Source organism: Gopherus evgoodei, chromosome 18, assembly GCF_007399415.2.
Source record: "Gopherus evgoodei ecotype Sinaloan lineage chromosome 18, rGopEvg1_v1.p, whole genome shotgun sequence".
Classification (NCBI taxonomy): domain Eukaryota; kingdom Metazoa; phylum Chordata; order Testudines; family Testudinidae; genus Gopherus; species Gopherus evgoodei.
Genome location: NC_044339.1, coordinates 21,230,359 through 21,248,714, shown reverse-complemented (window position 1 = coordinate 21,248,714; position 18,356 = coordinate 21,230,359). Strand labels below are relative to the sequence as shown.

General features: G+C 51.1%; 1 protein-coding gene across 2 annotated transcripts in view; it reads right to left on the bottom strand.

The window, feature by feature from the left end:
* The window catches only part of ESPN (espin), an 82,789-nt gene extending 64,731 nt beyond the window's left edge, over positions 1-18,058 (bottom strand). Inside the window, exons 1-2 of one of the 2 annotated variants that reach the window (XM_030537861.1) lie at positions 17,765-18,058; positions 10,827-11,020 (exon numbers count right to left, since the gene is read on the bottom strand). In XM_030537861.1, the coding sequence (XP_030393721.1) occupies positions 10,827-11,020; positions 17,765-18,058 (488 nt within the window). Of the gene's footprint in view, positions 1-10,826; positions 11,021-17,764 lie in introns of those variants that run through there. The other variant, XM_030537862.1, reaches the window with a different exon arrangement.
* Between the last annotated feature and the right edge of the window lie 298 nt (positions 18,059-18,356).

Here is an 18,356-nt window from a genome sequence, read left to right as displayed (position 1 = left end):
AGCTTACTACAGGTTAGCTGCCGCTGGTTACCATAGTGATTAAAACAAACAATGCAAGACGGAAAACAGCCACTTGTTCCCAGGCATCGCCACTATCCAAGCTGATTAAGAATTAACAAGACAAAGCCTGCAGCTTGAGCCTGTGGCAGTGAGCGGGTTTAAAGTATGCAGATTAGGGGCAGGCTTAGCAGGCCCAAATCGAGAGTGCTCCATCGAACGTCCTGAGACTTAACGCAACTCGGCCGGAGCGTGGCAGCCTATTAATAACTTAAATTACTGTTGCTAATAATACTAATTCAATTCATTTAATCGTTCAAGTTTAATGCATTCTTCAGGCTGGCCCCAGCTTGCGGACAGCATGTGGGTGGGAGCTGGCTAATGGCCCCAAAAGCAAAGCTGGGGATCTTTACGTCTTATTGCTTGCTGAAATAAGCAGCCCTAGAATATGGTCTCCCCAGTGCAGAAATAACGCAGCAGAGAGAGGGTGGGATCGGGCTGGTCCTGCTCTGAGCACCGCAGTCTGGGGCAGCGGCAGCTGGAAGCTTTAGTCCATTTCGGGGTTCAATGTGTTGGCTTTGTACTTAGCAGCAGGCACCTGCAGTGAAGGATTCTTTAGAAATACCAGGGGCAGACAGCTCACTGGCACCCGTGTTAGCAGGTGTGGCCAGAGAGGCCATCAGGTCCACCTTGCACCCAGGCACTCTGGCACCTGAGCTCAGACGTATGCCAAGTGCTGGAAACTGGCCATTGCTCAGAGGGCCAGGGAGCGCTTGTTGGGAATGGTTCCCCTTGTGCCAGGAGGGAGAGGGAAAGGTGGCACCAGCATCCCAGCAAAAGGAGACTCTCCTGGTAACTCAGTTTGAAGAAGCCCAAGGGATTGGCTGTCTGGGAGCAAAGAGCATGAAACCAGCATTTCTGGGCTGGCCCAGCAGCCTGCTGGCTCATGCCCATCCCCCCATAGCAACTCACTCAACCCTGGCGAATGAAACATGAAAAGCCAGACCCACCACCACCAACTATTGTCCTGCAAGCAGGGCTGGTTTTAGGCTGATTCCCTGGAATCAGGCCCTGCGCCTTAGGCACCTTTTTAATTTTGTTTTTACTCACCCAGCGGCGGTCTGCTCCGGGGGTCTTCGGTGGCATTTTGGCGGCGGGGGGGGGGTCCACTCCAGGGATTTTGGCGACATTTCGGCAGTGGGGGGTCCTTCGGTGCCACAGAAGACCGGGAGTGGACCCCCCACCACCAAAGTGCTGCCAAAGCTCTGGAGCACCGCCGGGTATTGGAATTGGGCACCGCAGTTCATAAAGCCGCCCCTGCCTGCAGGCTATGGTGGCTTGGCCGTAGAGCCCCCATCTGCTGGTGCAAAAGACACTCAGAGGTGCAGGGAGTCCCACAGACTCGCGCTAGCAATTGGCACACCGTAAAGAGTCATTCAGAAGAACATCCCAGAGCCTGGGTGCTTCTCTGAACGATCAGCAGCTCTCCCGTCGACTTAATGAATTCACCCCCAATGAGCAGTGGTAGCTGTGTCAGTGGGAGAAGCTCTGTCCACACAAGCACTTGTGTTGGTGTAACTTACGTCACTCCAGGGGTGATTTATTCATCCCGAGTGACATAAGTTCTGTGGGCATACGCTGCAGGGTAGCATCAGGGGCACCCAGCACGTGGGGTTGCGTACCTGACCAGCTCAGCTAATAGCCATCGGAGAACCTATCCTCCATGGACTTATCTAGTTCGTTTCTGAATCAAGTTGTACTTTTACACATACTTTCACAACATTCCCTGGCCAGAGGCTGCTGTGCATTGTGAAGAAGCGCTTCCGGATGTTTATTTTAAACCTGGTGCCTATTAAGGTAATTGGGTGACCCCTGGTTCTTGTGTTATGTGAAGGGGTAAATAACACTTCCCCATTCATTTTCTCCACACCAGCCATGATTTTATAGCCCTCTATCATATCCTCCCTCAGTCGTCTCCTTTCCAAGCTGAATAGTCCCAGTCTGAAACTGTTCCATACCCTCCTGCTGAAGCTGTTCCATACCCTCAGTCATCTTTGGGGCCCTTCTCTGTGCTTTTCCCATTTGTAATGTATCTTTTTGGAGATGGGGTGACCAGAACTGCAGGCAGTATTCAAGGTGTGGGCTTATCATGGATTTATATAACGGCATTAAGATATTTACTGTCTTCTTATCTAGGCTCTTCCTAATGGTTCCTAACATTCTGTTAGCTTAGTTAGGTTGCCCAACACTTTCCATTAGAAACGCCTGTTTTTAGTTGCTTAGACTTTGCCACACTATAACCATTTGGACCAAAATTTTCCAGAGCAGGCGTCTGCCTCAAGCTGACTTTTTGGGGGTAAATTTCAGCAAAATCAGTTCAGCCATGTCCATGTCCTGCCTTGAGTACAGAGAACTGGACTAGATAACCTCTTGAGGTCCCTGCACGTCTATGATTCTGTGAAAACCAAAATAAAGGAAAAATAGGGAGGTTGGGTCAAGGTTAAAGAATTCTTACAGATGTTTTACTGAGGAGCTTTATGTTTTAGAGCAGGCGCTTGAAAAGCAGCGGGGAGGGGGTGAGCACAGGATATTACCCTGTGTTCAGGAAGGCTCCTGGCCCGTCCCTGTAAAAATCCACCAAAGTTGGCCTGGTTCTGAGCTCTAAAAATCAGTTCCCAAAAGCTCTGGCACGTGGAGGAGAAGGAGGAAGTAATCTGACGTGAATGCAGCAGGTTGGGGCAGGGGCAAGGCCAGGTGGTGGGGCACGGGAACAAACTGGAGGGGGCAGGAGACAGCGGGTGTGTGAGTGGGGTGGGGGAATAAGGGAGCAAAAGGGTCTGTAGCCACTACAGAACCCTCCTGTCCAGAACATCGAACAGAATCCAGGATTCCTGAGGCCTAACATTCCTCTGCTGCCTGGCAAATGGTATGGCTCATCGCCCTCTTGTGACTGGTCCACAGAGAAGATAAAAACTTTCTACTACAACCAGTCACTAATTACCTCGAGGGCAAAAAGGAGGCTTAATTCTGGCATTTCTTGGCTTCTGAGTGATTGACTTTGCAACCTTTCATGGTCTTTCAGTAGAGCTTTTGTCTGCAGTATAGATATAAACCCACTGTCGTTCCTCCCCATTTTAACTGTTACTGCTGCATCCTGCCTGTTAGCTGGTGTGGCGACTCCCAGAGATAGAATTTCAAGGCTTGTAATGGAGCCTCCCACTGGGCAGTTAGCAGAAGGGCCTATGAGTACAGGAGTAAATAATTAATGGGATTTCTTACCTACAGGCAGCAGGTGCTCACAGCAAAAGTAACTGCAGGAGAAGCATAAAATTAAATGTAAAAGGGCTGTGACTAAGACATGCTTAATTAAGAGCCTACTTAGCAAAATGCAGGGACCCTTCCATTCAGTGAGTTGAGCAGGGGGCTGTAAAGTCTTTTCCCCCTGATAACTGGGTTTTTTGCCTTATCACTTGCATGGATAGATTCTACTGGGAGTCTCACTAAATGGATAGTCAACCACTCCACTGCTGAGCTTTCCATTTATAATTTGTGAGTTTGGTCTGGAACAACCTTCCTGCCCCAATGGACCCTGTGACTCTTTACAGCTCATCTGCGTTGCCTTGTCCTTTTCCTAACGAGGTATCGTGCCTGGAGTCCCCTAGCTCGCTCTCTCGTCTGTCTGGGCTCAGGCATTTCGCCTGGAATCTGCACCATGTAGCCTCCCCATGCTCTGCACCGGCACAGCCACAGATGGTACCTGTAATCCACTTAGCTGACTTGTATTTACCTGTATGGGTTAATCGGCTGGGAAGGGTCTGATTTCCTGTGCTGGAGACAGTATGTAAAAGTAAAGAGCACGGGGTGCATCTGCACAAGTCACGCTTGCTATGATGCTCCCATGCATAGTCAGGACACTACTCATTCAGATACGTTTGCACGCTGACCCCATTTCCAGCCCCCAAGGGAGCTGACTGTAGCTGGAATCTGGAGAATATTCAGGTCAATGAATTAGCAGCAGCTGCTGTTGTGTTGCTCTCAAATCAGTGGATTGCAGGACATACCTGATCTGCATGGCGCTAGTTCAGTGCAGCCAAGGAAATGGACATAGATATTGCATAAGACCTTGCAGTCCACGTCTGCACCAGGAGCGTGTCTTCTGTGCAAGTTGTCACCTGAACACATATTGGTCCCAAAGCAGTGACGGCATTTGAGCAATTGCCATGGTTACTACAATAATTGGTTAAGATTTTAAATTAAGGATATAAAATATACACAAAAGAAAGGCTGCTGTTTATGGGAAAGCAATAGGGATAAATTCCCTTTTGAGCTTAACTTCAAGCTCTCCAGCTGTAATAACCTATTCGTGGGGTGGAAACATTGAAACCACTTTTTGTTTTTCATTTAAAAGAGAAAAATATTTTGACCCTTCTCTTTGTTTGTACAAACAGAGTCATGATTTATATAATAGAAAGCAAAACTTGCAAAACCACCCAGGACAGTCCACAGACTCTGCCCTATTAAGTAACGTGCTCTGGTGATTGTCTAACCAGCCTTCTGATATTCTTTGTGTTCCTTTTGCTCCGTAACAATCACACCCAGTGCGATGAGATTCTGCAGACACCAGTGGTGTGTCACCAGGGCCAGAGGACAGCCAGAGGAATCCATGTACGGGAGGACAATGCCTAGGGGTTCTAGAACAGCTGCCTCACCTGTCATCAACTAACGGGCCAGCTTCAAGCCAGCAAATGCTTTGTTCTCATTAGATCTCGGTTCTTCCTGCCGGCGTATGTAAAAAGAGGCCTTAGCGAGCCCATGCTATCAAACCCCTCGTGAGACTTGGGCGACGTGGCTCTGCCAGCACTTCCTAATGGAAACACTGGAGGGGCCTCAGCATGGCTCTGAACTGGAGCTTTTGATTTTCATTCTTCCGCAGCAGGGGTATGCTACGCAGAATGGAGTCAGAGTCAGATGCAGCTAAACCTGAGAGAGTCTTGCATGCTCCTGTCACGCTGGCAGGCAGGCCTGGGACTGAGCACAGTTTCCATAGTCAGGCTTGCTGGAGCGATCTGCTGGGGAGAAGAGCCCCAGCCAGGCTCCAGCAGCTTAAAGCATCTCTTCAAAAGCCACTGCATTCTGCTAGTTAGCAGGGTGGGGGGCAGCAGGCAGCTTTCCAGGAGGGGCAGAGCCTGGGAGCAGTGGGACAGGGTGCTCTGGGGCTTGGCTGATAGGAGCACAGATTAGACCTGGCTGCAGGAAGCCCTGTTTGGAGGAGGTTTGGCATTTAAAGGGTGTGGGCTATTTTTACATTTGTTATCTTGGCTTTCCATAGAGCCTGGCTATTTAAACTCCCCCTAGCCAGGCAGAATCCTCTCTTGGCCTAGCTATTGCTGTGAACACCTCACACCCCCAGACCCAAAGTTTCAAGCATTCTGAGCCCCCCCACGCCAGTTGCTGCACCCCCAAGGGTCCCGCTGCCTGAGCACTATCGGAGGTGGGCACAGCTCTCAAAAGCTTCTGCAGGGGCATGTGAGGCTGAGCGACGTCCCTTTGAGAAAGCAGCTGTGAAATCCGCCAGTGCTAACTATTTCTTACACAGCCCTTGAAGAATTCCCTCCATTTTTGTGAGAGCAGGAAAAATGGAGCAAGCCAGGCTTCTTGCTGCCCCTGCAGCCGCTATCACAGGGCCAGGCTGGAGTGACACCCAAATGATGTTCAGATTCGTCTTTTCCCTGTGAAATGGGGAGCATGTCTAGCCTCAATTCTTACATTCAGCCTGAATAACCGATAACTCGGGGGCTATCATCAGACACCTGCCTCTGCTCTCAGAAGCCAAAGCCCTGCCATGCTTCTCTCTCCTATCCATGAATATCCGCTTCTCGCCCCACTGCTTTTGGGGTAAACCCAGAACAGACAATTCTGGATGGGGGGGGATTTGTTATTGTCCATGCGTCTGCCTGTGGCAGAAACCCCCATCCTTCCCCCAGCCATGCGAGGAATAGAGGCCAGGCCAGGCCGGGCCGGATCTGGTATCCAGCCTGCAGCACAGACCTAGGCTTGATTCTTCCGAAGCAGCCAGCCCGCAATGATACAGCCAGCCCAGAAACTGAAATCAAAGCCCCCACCTCACAAGATACAGCTTGGGCAGCAAAAGGAGCTCACATTCGGGCCTTTTATTATAAGGGCCCAGTTCTCTAGGGCTGGGGGTGGGGGAGCTGAGCAGCACTGAACATGGTGAGACCCAGCCAGCCCCCAAACAGAAGGCAATGCTGCTCCCCAGTGCCAGCAGGCTCACGCATCCCTACACTTTCCACCTCCCACCCACTCCCCGAAGGGCTGACTCTCCTGCATGGACTGGGGCCTCTCAGAGGGCTGGGGCAGGAGCCATTTGCTCACAACCCCACCCAAAATCCATGTCAGACTTCAAACTATTTCACAACACAACCCCTTCCCCTGCAAATTCCCCACTTCGAAGGCTCCCAGGATGGGTTTTAAATGAACCAGAGAGGAGAAGGGTTTCCCCTCCAAATGCTCCTGCAGGAGGCATGTTCCTCCAGCTCTGCTGGCAACTGCCTGCCCAGCCAGCTCTCCTTGCTCTAGCTCCTGTCTCCTCAGTCTCCACTGGTCCCTTTCAGCAGCTGTCTCCATCCCCATGGGAAATGCAGGCGGGGGCAGTTCTGGGTTCCATGGGCTTTGGAACACCCGGGAGACGTCCGCCGGCCTGTCCGTCAGGGCTGGGGTGTCTGTGTGCCTTGCTTGGCAGCCTTCCAGCACACTGCTTTCATCAGCTAAGGGCTGTAATCTGAAGGGGTAGAGAGGGTTAGTGCAGGGTCCCTCTGCCTGCCGTGTCTAAGTCCTGGGCATTGCACTGCCCTTCAGCTGGGAAACATCTGCTGAGAAACGTGGCAGCCCCTGTCCAGTGTGGCATAAGGGTCATCCTGACCCCTCCCCAACACACATGGAGACCCAGGGGTGGAAGGTGGTGGGGATAAAGGGGCAGAGTTAAGGCTGCTGCCGAGTACCACAGAAATGCCTATCAATAAACAGAGACAGTCTCTGTCTATCTGTATTTCCAGTGCAGCCATCTCACAAGCAAAGGACAGTTCTGTTTGCTACCAGCGATAGGGAAGGGCTGGGATTTGTGTCCTTGGGCATCCCAGGGTATCCTGCTCCTGCCCTGGCCCTCATCTTGAGCAATGCAGCTAGCGATAGCTGACACGCCTGCCCCGCCTCCTCCAGGAAGCCTGTCCTGTGGGTGCTCTCAGACCTTCGGTCAGTGCTAAGGGTCATCATCACGCAGTTTCCAGCCAACCCCACTAGTTAATGCTCCGTTTCTCTTTGGACAGCGATTGGGAGTCAGTGGAAAGCCATCCTGAGCCTAGATTTGCAGACTGGCTTTGGCCGAGACCTTGAATGCATTTGTATGTTGCTGTGGGAAAACTGGGTAGATTTAACAAGCGTTGGCATCCCTCTCCAATGGCTCTGGAGTGTGTGTGCCGGCCAATGAAAGGCCCCAGACTTGTGCAATGCTCTTAGACACACGAGCACATCTGGCACATCTGGCTCATCTGGCTGCCCTCCCCTGCCTGCAGGAGCAGTGCCAGGGTTTTTGGCCCTTCTGCGCTCCCGGTCGTTGGTGGCAATTCTGCGGCAGAGGGGGGGTCCTTCCGCGCTCCTGGTCTTTGGGGCATTTCGGCAGCGGGTCCCGGAGTGAGTGAAGGACCCGCCGCAGAATTGTCGACGACGACCCAGAGCGCGGAAGGACCCCTGCCGCCGAATTGCCGCCAAGGGCGGCAAAATGCCGCCCTTCCAAATCCTGGTGCCCTAGGCAACCACCTAGGTCGCCTAAATGGAAGCGTCAGCCCTGCCTGCCTGTCTTATGCCCAGCCCACAATATAAGTACTTTTCATCATGGTGCTTGGTTACCAGACTTGTCGGCACCTCATTTATGACCCAGAATCATCACTTCTGCCCTGTGGTCCCTGTGCCCAGCTGGTGGTGGTGGGGTTGGTGTTTTTGTCAGGAGTTACACTGGAAGGGACATACTTCAGTCTCCCAGGTTCTGCTGCTACATGAGTGGGAGCTGTTGGGGGGCGGGGCGGTTGCTGACACTTGCTAAGGGCCCAGAGGTAGCTGCATTTTGGATGCTGTCATTACTGAGGATTTGAATCTGTTCCATTTTGTCAAAAGTGTGTTTGACTTTGTTAAGAATCTTCCTGTGAAAAGTCCCTGTGTAACTGAATGTTAATTACCAAAGAGCTGCAGAGTATTTATAGCCCTGTCCTCCTGCCCATCACGGAAAATACGATTAGAACTTTTGTAATCTGTGGTGCACAGATCCGCGATGTTTGAGTGACCTGCTTTTCTCACCCCTGATCATTTTATATTTGCTCTTTGTTGACCTTCTAGCATTTTGGCTTCACATCCAGCAGGCTATGGGGGAACCTGTACAGGGTCCCAGTCAAGAGCTGGGACCCCATTCCCAGCTGCAGAGAGAATGCAGCTATTTTGGGGACAGACGTCTAAGAGTTTTAATCACCAGGTGGGAGCATTAAACCCAGAGACAGGCTCATGGTCAGAGAACAGAGATTATCAGCACAGGTGAAATTCCACCCCCAATATGGAGGGCCGGTCCTGGGTCCGGAATTTAAGGCTTGCCTACACACACACACACACACACACACACACACACACACACACACACACACACACACACACACACACACACACACAGAGGCATAGCTTCCTGGAAGTCACCAGAGCCACACTCATGTCAACAGTCAGTTTGCCCCAAATTTCTGACAACATCACGGGAGTTGATTGAGAGCTTGGATCTGGGCAAGTTCTAAGCACCAGAAAGCAGGCGTTAGCATGGAATGGCCATGCTAGGGCATAACCAGCAGTGCTGGCTACCACTGGCCCAGGAACTGGTTTGTTTTCAGAACATCCTGGAATTCTGAGGTTACTCTGTAATAACCAATGTAAAGTACCCCAGCACTCCCGGATTTCACCATGCACAGAATGTGTCATCTGAAAACACACAGGGGCCTTAACGTTCACAGCCCTCTCACAAGCCTACATTCCTTAAACAAGGCGGAAGCTTGTCTTTCCACACATTTGAACAGCCTTATTTCCCTGCAGGGCAGCCTAATCTATTTACATAACTATAACCTGGACAAAGGCGACTGTGTTATCGCCCAGTTCCAAAAGCGCATGGAACAAATCCTCCCCAGCCCCACCTGCAACAGGGAGCAATATTTCCATCAAAAGTGAAAATCCAGCCTCTTGCCCTTTGTTCCTGGGAGAATAATGAACGGACGTTTGACTTCCCACTGTGATAAAGCTGTCATGTCGTTCGCAAGCCCAGGTTTTACAAATGAGAACAATTCTTTTAGCAGACAAGGCAGGCTCTGTGCCAACTGTTTGTTGGGTGGTGTTGTATCCAAGCCAGATGAGGCATTTCTCCCTCACTAGGGCCAGATGCTGCAAAAGACTTAGGCAGGTGAGTAACTTTATTCGCTTACTAAGGAAGTCCTGTGAATAGAGTCACTCACCTGCACCAGCGTTGGCAGGATGGGACCCTAGGGCAGAAGACACGACACAAAGTTCAGCAAGCACTTTACACAGTATCCTGCCACTTGTAGAAGAAAGAACTAAAGAGATGCAAAAGGATTGTAATGTAATTGACCAGTGCAAGACACCATGGGCCAGATTCCCCACTGTCTGGCACCTGTAGAAAGGATTCTGCTCTGGTGGTGTTTTACACACAGTTTGCACAGGTGTAAGCGACTACAGCCAGGTCCCATGGAGTGGAGAATCAGCACCTATGGATTTAGCAATCCAGGTATTGCAGAATATTCATTATTCACACAACAGTTCCAAAACTCATACTTGGAATCTGAAGTTAATATTTAAATTTGCTACTATGTTCTTGTTAGTATTTATTTTCAGCAATGCCTGCTATCTTTTAGGGGCTTTCCAAACAGTTTTGGCACTGAGGAATTCACAATCTAAGGAAAATTCAATTTGATTCTAGAATTAGATCCTAAGGAATCTTTCCTGGGGTAAGAAAGCCCATTGCATGGTTTACAAAAATAAAACTAGCTGTAATCATAGAATCTCAGGAGGTATCTAGTCCAACCTCTGCTTAAAGCAGGACCAATCCCCAGACAGATTTTTGCCCTGATCCCTAAGTGGCCCCCTCAAGGATTGAACTCACATCCCTGAGTTTAGCAGGCCAATGCTCAAACCACTGAGTTCTCTCTCCCCCTTCCCTCTCCCCCAGATACTGTGCAGTGGCAGTGGCAGTATCATGTGTTAGCCAAAAATTGTATAAAAGTATAAAAAGGGGAACCTTAATATGAATCTGGAAATTCGCCCTAAGATCTAGTCATTGCCAGCCAGCAGGTCAGACACATTAATTTTCGCTACAGGATGGGAGGGCAAAGTTAGAGAAATGTTAGTAATGCTGCAATTACAGCTTTAGCTGTGTGGACTCCATAAACCCAAGACTTGGGTTTATAGATTCAAAGATTCATAGACTCTAGGACTGGAAGGGACCTCGAGAGGTCATCGAGTCCAGTCCCCTGCCCTCATGGCAGGACCAAATACTGTCTAGACCATCCCAGATAGACATTTATCTAACCTACTCTTAAATATCTCCAGAGATGGAGATTCCACAACCTCCCTAGGCAGGTTACCTCTATTGTACACAAGCTGAAGAACAACCAAATGCTATAATTGCTCTGGATATTTGGACACAACCAACACATGCAGAAACCAGTCAATTGAATTCCCTGCAAATCCATCCCCTAAAAACAAAATTCTCTTACTTTGGACAGTGCCCTAAGAGAAGTCGCAATGAAGGGAAATCTCCTTTGGCTGCAGCATAGTGAACAGGTAACGCTCCTGTGTCCGTGGCTATCATTGGGTCGCTGCCTCCAAATCGCAAAAGCCAGTCTATTACTTCGTGGTGACCAAAGCGGGCGGCAAGATGCAGGATAGTGGCACCAGAATTGTCTGTGTCCTGCAGAAACGAAATAAGACAGTTCCTATTACGACGTGCTCCTCGTGACACTGCAGTGGATATTGTGAGACCCTCTGAACTCCCACCTCTCAGCCCTTTGTGCTGCTCCAGACAGAACACCATGTGACTGCGCTTCTGACATTCCCGGACACAGAAGAACCCCAGAGAGCCCTTAGCCATCAGTATACAGGGCTGTGGTCCTGTGAGCCCATCACCAGAGCATCACCGTGGGCTGTTCTGAGCCATACAGTGACAAACCACAAAGCAGCTTCTGAAGGGCCTCAGGATAGGAGACCTTTGCTCTCCCTTCCCAGCTCCGCCAGGCTGGAATATTTGGCCCACTGGATCTATTTGCATGCGGAAGAGCTACTCGCAGTGAATGAGAGATGGCATCAGAGCACAGGACAACACTAGGTCTGGGACCTTAGCCATCTTCTGGGAAACTTCAAACAAGAAATGAGGCAGACAGGTAGAGAGCCTTGAATTTGTGCCAAACGCTAGGCCGGCTCTATCACGGGGGAGGCGCACTTCTGCGAACAAGGCCTTGGTTGGACAAAGTCAGCGTTGAAAGTTCCATGACTACTAACCAGCTGAGACCCTTACACTCGCTTTGCCCCAGCATCCGAGCCTCTTAATTCTTCCAGCTTCTCGGCTGATGACTTTTCACAGAGTGCAATAAACCAAGTGCTTTTGGGGAGACTTACAAAACTCTGACAACAAGCTAAGACCTTGCAAGAAATGCTGTTGGGGCATCTAGAACCCCAAACTCTAGGATAAGGGGAGGAGGGGGACTAAGATACTCAAGAGGAGAGATGTTGCCCCTGTAACACATGTACAGTGACTTATCCACAACTTAGGCAATAAAGAACCTTTTTCATATTCACATGCTCAGATTGCCTGGCCTCAGACCTACAGCTCCTCCCTGCACATGTGACCACAACCCCTCTCCTTTCCTAAGCCCTTATATATTGATCACAGGCATCTACATCTCATCAAAATCCAAGAGCAGGAAGGATGAAATAAGTTCTCTCTGCTGTGTTTAACTGCGTACCTTGCAGTGTTGCCAACTCAAGTGATTTTATTGCAAGTCTCATGATATTGGCTGTTTTACTTAAAGACTCAGCTCTTGGAGTCAGGTGATTACATGAGGATCTGAGCCTTCATTAACACAAAGGAAGTTTCTGGCCCACGTGGCTGGTGAGTAAAACTTGAATGTGTGCTGAGTGCACCATAAAGGCCAGAAACCAGAAGACAAAGACCAACAACCCAACATATATTATTCTTTTAAAATCTCATGATTTTAAAGCTGGCCTCATGAGTGCTGGGGCCTGACTCATGATTCTTGAATGTAGGGAGTTGGCAATACTGCACTTAGCCATTAATGCTGAGACATGAGCTGGGTCATTTCCACATGCTGTAGTACCTCCAGGTGAAAATGAAGGAGCTATTTAAAAAATAGCAACATATAGACTTTTGGAGACTGCAGCACCTCTGAGTTACACGTGAATGTATATGCAAGCCACTGACACTCAAGACCTCCTACCCAGTAATTTATTACATTTAAACTGAAAGCATATTTGGGAGTCTATGTTCAGTCAGCCCCTTAACAGATACTTCTGCCCAGGAATGGACAATTCGCAGATTCTTCTTCCTGGGCACTGACCTGCCTATTAACGGGGACAGCATTCCACCTCTCCATTGGGCCTGCCTCAGGAAAAGCTGGCATTGTGCTGTGTGGCCTCAGCAGGAGAGTCATGCCATGTTGGCTGCTTTGGCACGCTGTCGCTGGGTTACTGCACAGCCCCGATGCGGTCGCCAGCGCTCCTGACAATGTAGAACAGCAAGTAGAATTTGTCCAAGATGGCTCCTAATTGTGCTGAGCTTGTCCTTCCAGCCTGATCATCTCTCCCCGCCCCCCAGTCCTTCCAGCCTGATCATCTCTCCCCACCCCCCAGTCCTTCCAGCCTGATCATCTCTCCCCGCCCCCCAGTCCTTCCAGCCTGATCATCTCTCCCCGCCCCCCAGTCCTTCCAGCCTGATCATCTCTCCCCGCCCCCCGGTCCTTCCAGCCTGATCATCTCTCCCCACCCCCCAGATGGCTTTTTAAGTCACAGGAACATCACATGTTTTCATCTCTCAACCTGCATCATGCAAGCAGCTTATCGCTCAAGTGTCTGCACCGATTGCAGAACCACATGTAAGAACCATTCAGACAGAATGCAGTGTGCTGTTCGAAGGCACAAACCATTTACATTTCAGCCTTCCTGTCTCCAGACCCGCGCCACACTGTGCAGCAGGAATCTGGGGTGCTCGTCGTTAAGTTCAGCAATGTCTGGGCCACACAGAAATACTGTGTTCAGCCTTGTGGCCAGCGTTTAATCTGATCACTGAACTTTGACTACATGACTGACAAGAACAGTAACGAACAGAGCTTAAGCTGAGTAACCCGGCCACAGCAATCACACACCGGATGCTGGCGGAACCCATTACCCCTTGGCCCAGCCAGGCCTCACTGTGTCTGTGGCCCAGTCCAGGCTGACTGTCCCTGCGAAGCGTCTGATCCAAACATCCTGGGACGCTGGGACAGTTCGGAGCTGGCTCCAAATATCATGGCTGCGCTGCCGAAACCAACCCTGTGTGGGTCTGGCTTCCAGAGCTCCCAAGCTGCAACTTCCAGTGTGCCAGCCTGGGACGTCCCCTCTCCAGCACCTCCCCACAGCAGTTAAAAGGGTTTCCAATGGGTGTGGCCCAGGCACAACACTGATCATTTGTCCCCTCTCTTCAGACAGGCACAAGGGCTCCTGTTCTCCTGACACACCTGCACTATGGGAAGTGCCCTGAAAGGGGCAGTGCAGGTTAATGGCTCCAAGCATGGGTCCCTCCGGGAGGGACTGCTGATCACAACAGAGCTTGAGTCCTGTCCTGTGAGCAGTAAAAGGGCATAGCCACAGTTCAGCACCGGCCTGGGAGTCAGAGATCAGTGAGCTCTAATCCTGAGTATGGCACTGACTCCCTCTGTGGGGTAGGGCACAGCCCTTCCTCCACGGCTCTGTCAAAGCAGAGCCAGCATTGACTGCAGCGGCTTTCCAGGCCTGAGCAGAGAGGGATATTGACCCATGTGTATGTGTTCATGCTGCAAAGCACCTTGCAGCCTGACTGTGCTCCATTCCTGTGAACATTTGAGGCCCTGACTCTTAGCACAATTGGCCACTGAAAACGGCTGCTTAGCATCAACCCTTGATGCTCTGATGGCTCATTCCAGGATTGTAAAACAGGCAGTTCGCAGCTCGCACCATGTGGGGCAGGCCAGTGGTATTAGTTCTGTTCTGTTTTACGGAATTAACCCACACAACGAGAACGGTGAAGCTTGCAATTTGAAATTGATGATGTTGATTAGTGACATGAACTCCATAGCCATGAGCACTTTGCAAACTGTGGGGAAACCCTGACCCTATTGACCTAGTGAAGCCAATGGCTAAAGTCCCAGTGAGTCCAGCAGGGGCAGGATTTCACCCATATTTGCCACTGTGAATCATTAATATTGTGTAGTCAGGAACCTGCAGCCCAAGAGTTAGTGGCTGAAGAAATTCAATAATTTCAGCAAGCAGATAAATCAGCGACTCTCACAAGCTGTTCCTGGACAACACCCAGACAAGACAAGAGGAAGGTGAAATTTGCTGCATTAATGATTGGAGGGTGTTTGTGGAGTGTGAGGAGTGACTGTTTGTAAAGCACTATGGAGATGATGAACAGCACTTGGTAAATGTCACGTCTGGTTGTTAGGACCAGTCCGGTGGGTCCACAGGACAGGCTGCACCACCAGTGAGCACCAGGATTCCAGCTTGGGGGGAGCAGGCAGGCGCGGAAGATAAGGCTGTCCAGCAATCCCTATGTGCAGCCACCACTCAGAGGGACTGTGGGGTTCTCAGCACCAGTTCCCTTCCCTCTCTGTGCTTCCACTTCCCCTCCACCCTTTAGCTGCCTTGGCTATTCAGAGTGCAAGCTCCTGGTCCTGGCACTGCACTGTTGTCTCTGCCTGGACCCAGAGCCTTGAGAAATACAAATGATGATGATTCATAGATTCACAGACTCTAGGACTGGAAGGGACCTCGAAAGGTCATCGAGTCCAGTCCCCTGCCCTCATGGCAGGACCAAATACTGTCTAGACCATCCCAGATAGACATTTATCTAACCTACTCTTAAATATCTCCAGAGATGGAGATTCCACAACCTCCCTAGGCAATTTATTCCAGTGTTTAACCACCATGACAGTTAGGAACTTTTTCCTAATGTCCAACCTAAACCTCCCTTGCTGCAGTTTAAGCCCATTGCTTCTTGTTCTATCCTTAGAGACCAAGATGAACAAGTTTCCTCCCATCTCCTTATGACACCCTTTTAGATACCTGAAAACTGCTATCATGTCCCCTCAGTCTTCTCTTTTCCAGACTAAACAAACCTAATTCCTTCAGCCTTCCTTCATAGGTCATGTTCTCTAGACCTTTAATCATTCTTGTTGCTCTTCTCTGGACCCTCTCCAATTTCTCCACATCTTTCTTGAAATGCGTTGCCCAGAACTGAACACAATACTCCAGTTGAGGCCTAACCAGAGCAGGGTAGAGTGGAAGAATGGCTTCTTGTGTCTTGTTTACAACACACCTGTTAATGCATCCCAGAATCACGTTTGCTTTTTTTGCAACAGTATCACACTGTTGACTCATACTTAGCTTGTGGTCCACTATAACTCCTAGATCCCTTTCTTCCGTATTCCTTCCTAGACAGTCTCTTTCCATTCTGTATGAGTGAAACTGATTGTTCCTTCCTAAGTGGGGCACTTTGCATTTGTCTTTATTAAACTTCATCTGGTTTACGTCAGACCATTTCTCCAATTTGTCCAGATCATTTTGAATTTTGACCTTGTCCCCCAAAGCAGTTGCAATCCCTCCCAGTTTGGATTCATCTGCAAACTTAATAAGCGTTCTTTCTATGCCAATATCTAAGTCGTTGATGAAGATATTGAACAGAGCCAGTCCCAAAACAGACCCCTGCGGAACCCCACTTGTTATACCTTTCCAGCAGGATTGGGAACCATTAATAACTACTCTGAGTACGGTTATCCAGCCAGTTATGCACCCACCTTATAGTAGCTCCATCTAAGTTGTATTTGCCTAGTTTATCGATAAGAATATCATGCAAGACCGTATCAAATGCCTTACTAAAGTCTAGGTACACCACATCCACCACTTCTCCCTTATCCACAAGACTCGTTATCCTATCAAAGAAAGCTATCAGATTGGTTTGACACGACTTGTTCTTTACAAATCCACGCTGGCTATTCCTTATCACCTTACCACCTTCCACGTGTTTGCAGGTGATTTCCTTAATCACTTGCTCCATTATCTTCCCTGGCACAGAAGTTAAACTAACTGGTCTGTAGTTTCCTGGGTTGTTTTTATTTCCCTTGTTATAGATGGCACTATATTTGCCCTTTTCCGGGCTTCTGGAATCTCTCCCATCTCCTATGATTTTCCAAAGATAATAGCTAGAGGTCAGATACCTCCTCTATTAGCTCCTTGAGTATTCTAGGATGCATTTCATCAGGCCCTGGTGACTTGCAGGCATCTAACTTTTCTAAGACAGTTTTAACTTGTTCTTTTTTTATTTTCTCTTCTAAACCTGCCCCCTTCCCATTAGCACTCACTATGTTCGGCATTCCTTCAGACTTCTGGTGAAGACTGAAACAAAGTCATTAGCATCTTTGACATGATGCATCACCCAGACATCATCCACCCTTCTGTCTAGGTCAGGGCTGGAATCCAGCACCAAACTGAAGGGCAGCATGTGGGGCCCGAGGAGCAGGACCATCCTCCCACCTTAGCAATGAATGCATGGGGCTGCAGACATGGCACACAGCCTGGCAGAGCCCAACAGGGCTTCCAGCCACAGTCCAAGGCCAGGGACTCTCCTAGTGTAAATGGCTTCTTTGCAGCAGCTCACGGAGGCACCCTGTGAGGCAGGTGGAAGGAAGTGGAGGCCTGGAGAGGGGAAGTGACTGCTCCAAGGCCCCAAAGGGGCTGTGTGTGGGAGACCCTGGCCCCAAACTCAGCCCACTGCTCTCCTACCCATGGAGAGTTGTTGGCTTCCAGGCCAGGTCCCACACAAGGGAGCTGACTGTGTTCCATCCAGGCGGACACAGGAGCAGGCTATGGGGGAAACAGCTACTTGATTATACCGATTGGGGTGGGGCGGGGCAGGGAAGCCAGCAAGGGACCATCCAGCCAGAGGCCTCTTGCATTTGTGGAAACCAGCTTCTCCAATACAGGGGACCCCATTCCTCAAAGACAAAGGTGAACAATCCCGTGTCCAGACACACACAGGAGCTGGGTCAGTCTCCACCCTTCCTGCCTGGGCAGCTGCAGAAGATCAGGGCAGGAGAGGGCCTGCTCCCCTTAATCCGCTTTTGTTACATTCGCCTTGTCTGCGCCATCCCAGAGCTCCATGGTGCAGCCAGGAGCACCAGGCCAGTCCCACACCCTGGGTGAGGTGTACCCAGTGCGGCTGCCCGCCCAGAGGGGCACTGCCCAGCCCTGGAGAGCTGCTCCCCCGCAATTCCACATCCCAGTGCAGGCAGGGAGCTGGTCCTGGGCCCTGCCAGGCACCCATCACACCCGGGCACCCACAGGCAGCAGGCGGCCCCAGGAACCCCGGAGGCTGAGCCGGGGGAGGGAAGCCGAGCGCGGTGCTCACCTGAACGCAGCAGCCTCCCTGGGTCAGCAGCCACTGGAGACAGGCCAGGTTGCCGGTGGCCGCCGCGTCGTGGCCCGGGGTGGCCCCGTTGCGGGCCCGGCTATTGCCCGGCAGCGCCGCCTCCTCCACCAGGTAGCGCAGGCAGTTGAGCTTGCCGGCCCGGGCGGCGTGGTGAGCGGGCGAGGCGCCCAGCGGGTCCCGGAGCCCCGGCTGCAGCAGCCCCTCCGCCTGCAGAGACTTCAGGGTGTCCACGTCCCCGAGGCGGGCGGCGAGCAGAGCCCGCTCCAGGGCCATCTCCTCGGCCGGGGGAGCCGGAGCCGCGGGCCCGTCACCAGCCCGGGGGCGCCATGGGGCTGCCCGGAGCGCCGAGCCGCCGGAGCGCGCTTAGCTCCCAGGAGGTGGCCTGACAGCAAGCCCCGGGAAGGAGCTGGCGGCCGGGCACTGCGAGATCTGTGTCCCCTGCCCCCGGGACCCCTCCTGCGCTGCGCCCCCCGGGGCCTCTCCTGAGCTGCGCCCCCCGGGACCTCTCCTGCGCTGCGCCCCCCGGGGCCTCTCCTGAGCTGCGCCCCCCGGGACCTCTCCTGCGCTGCGC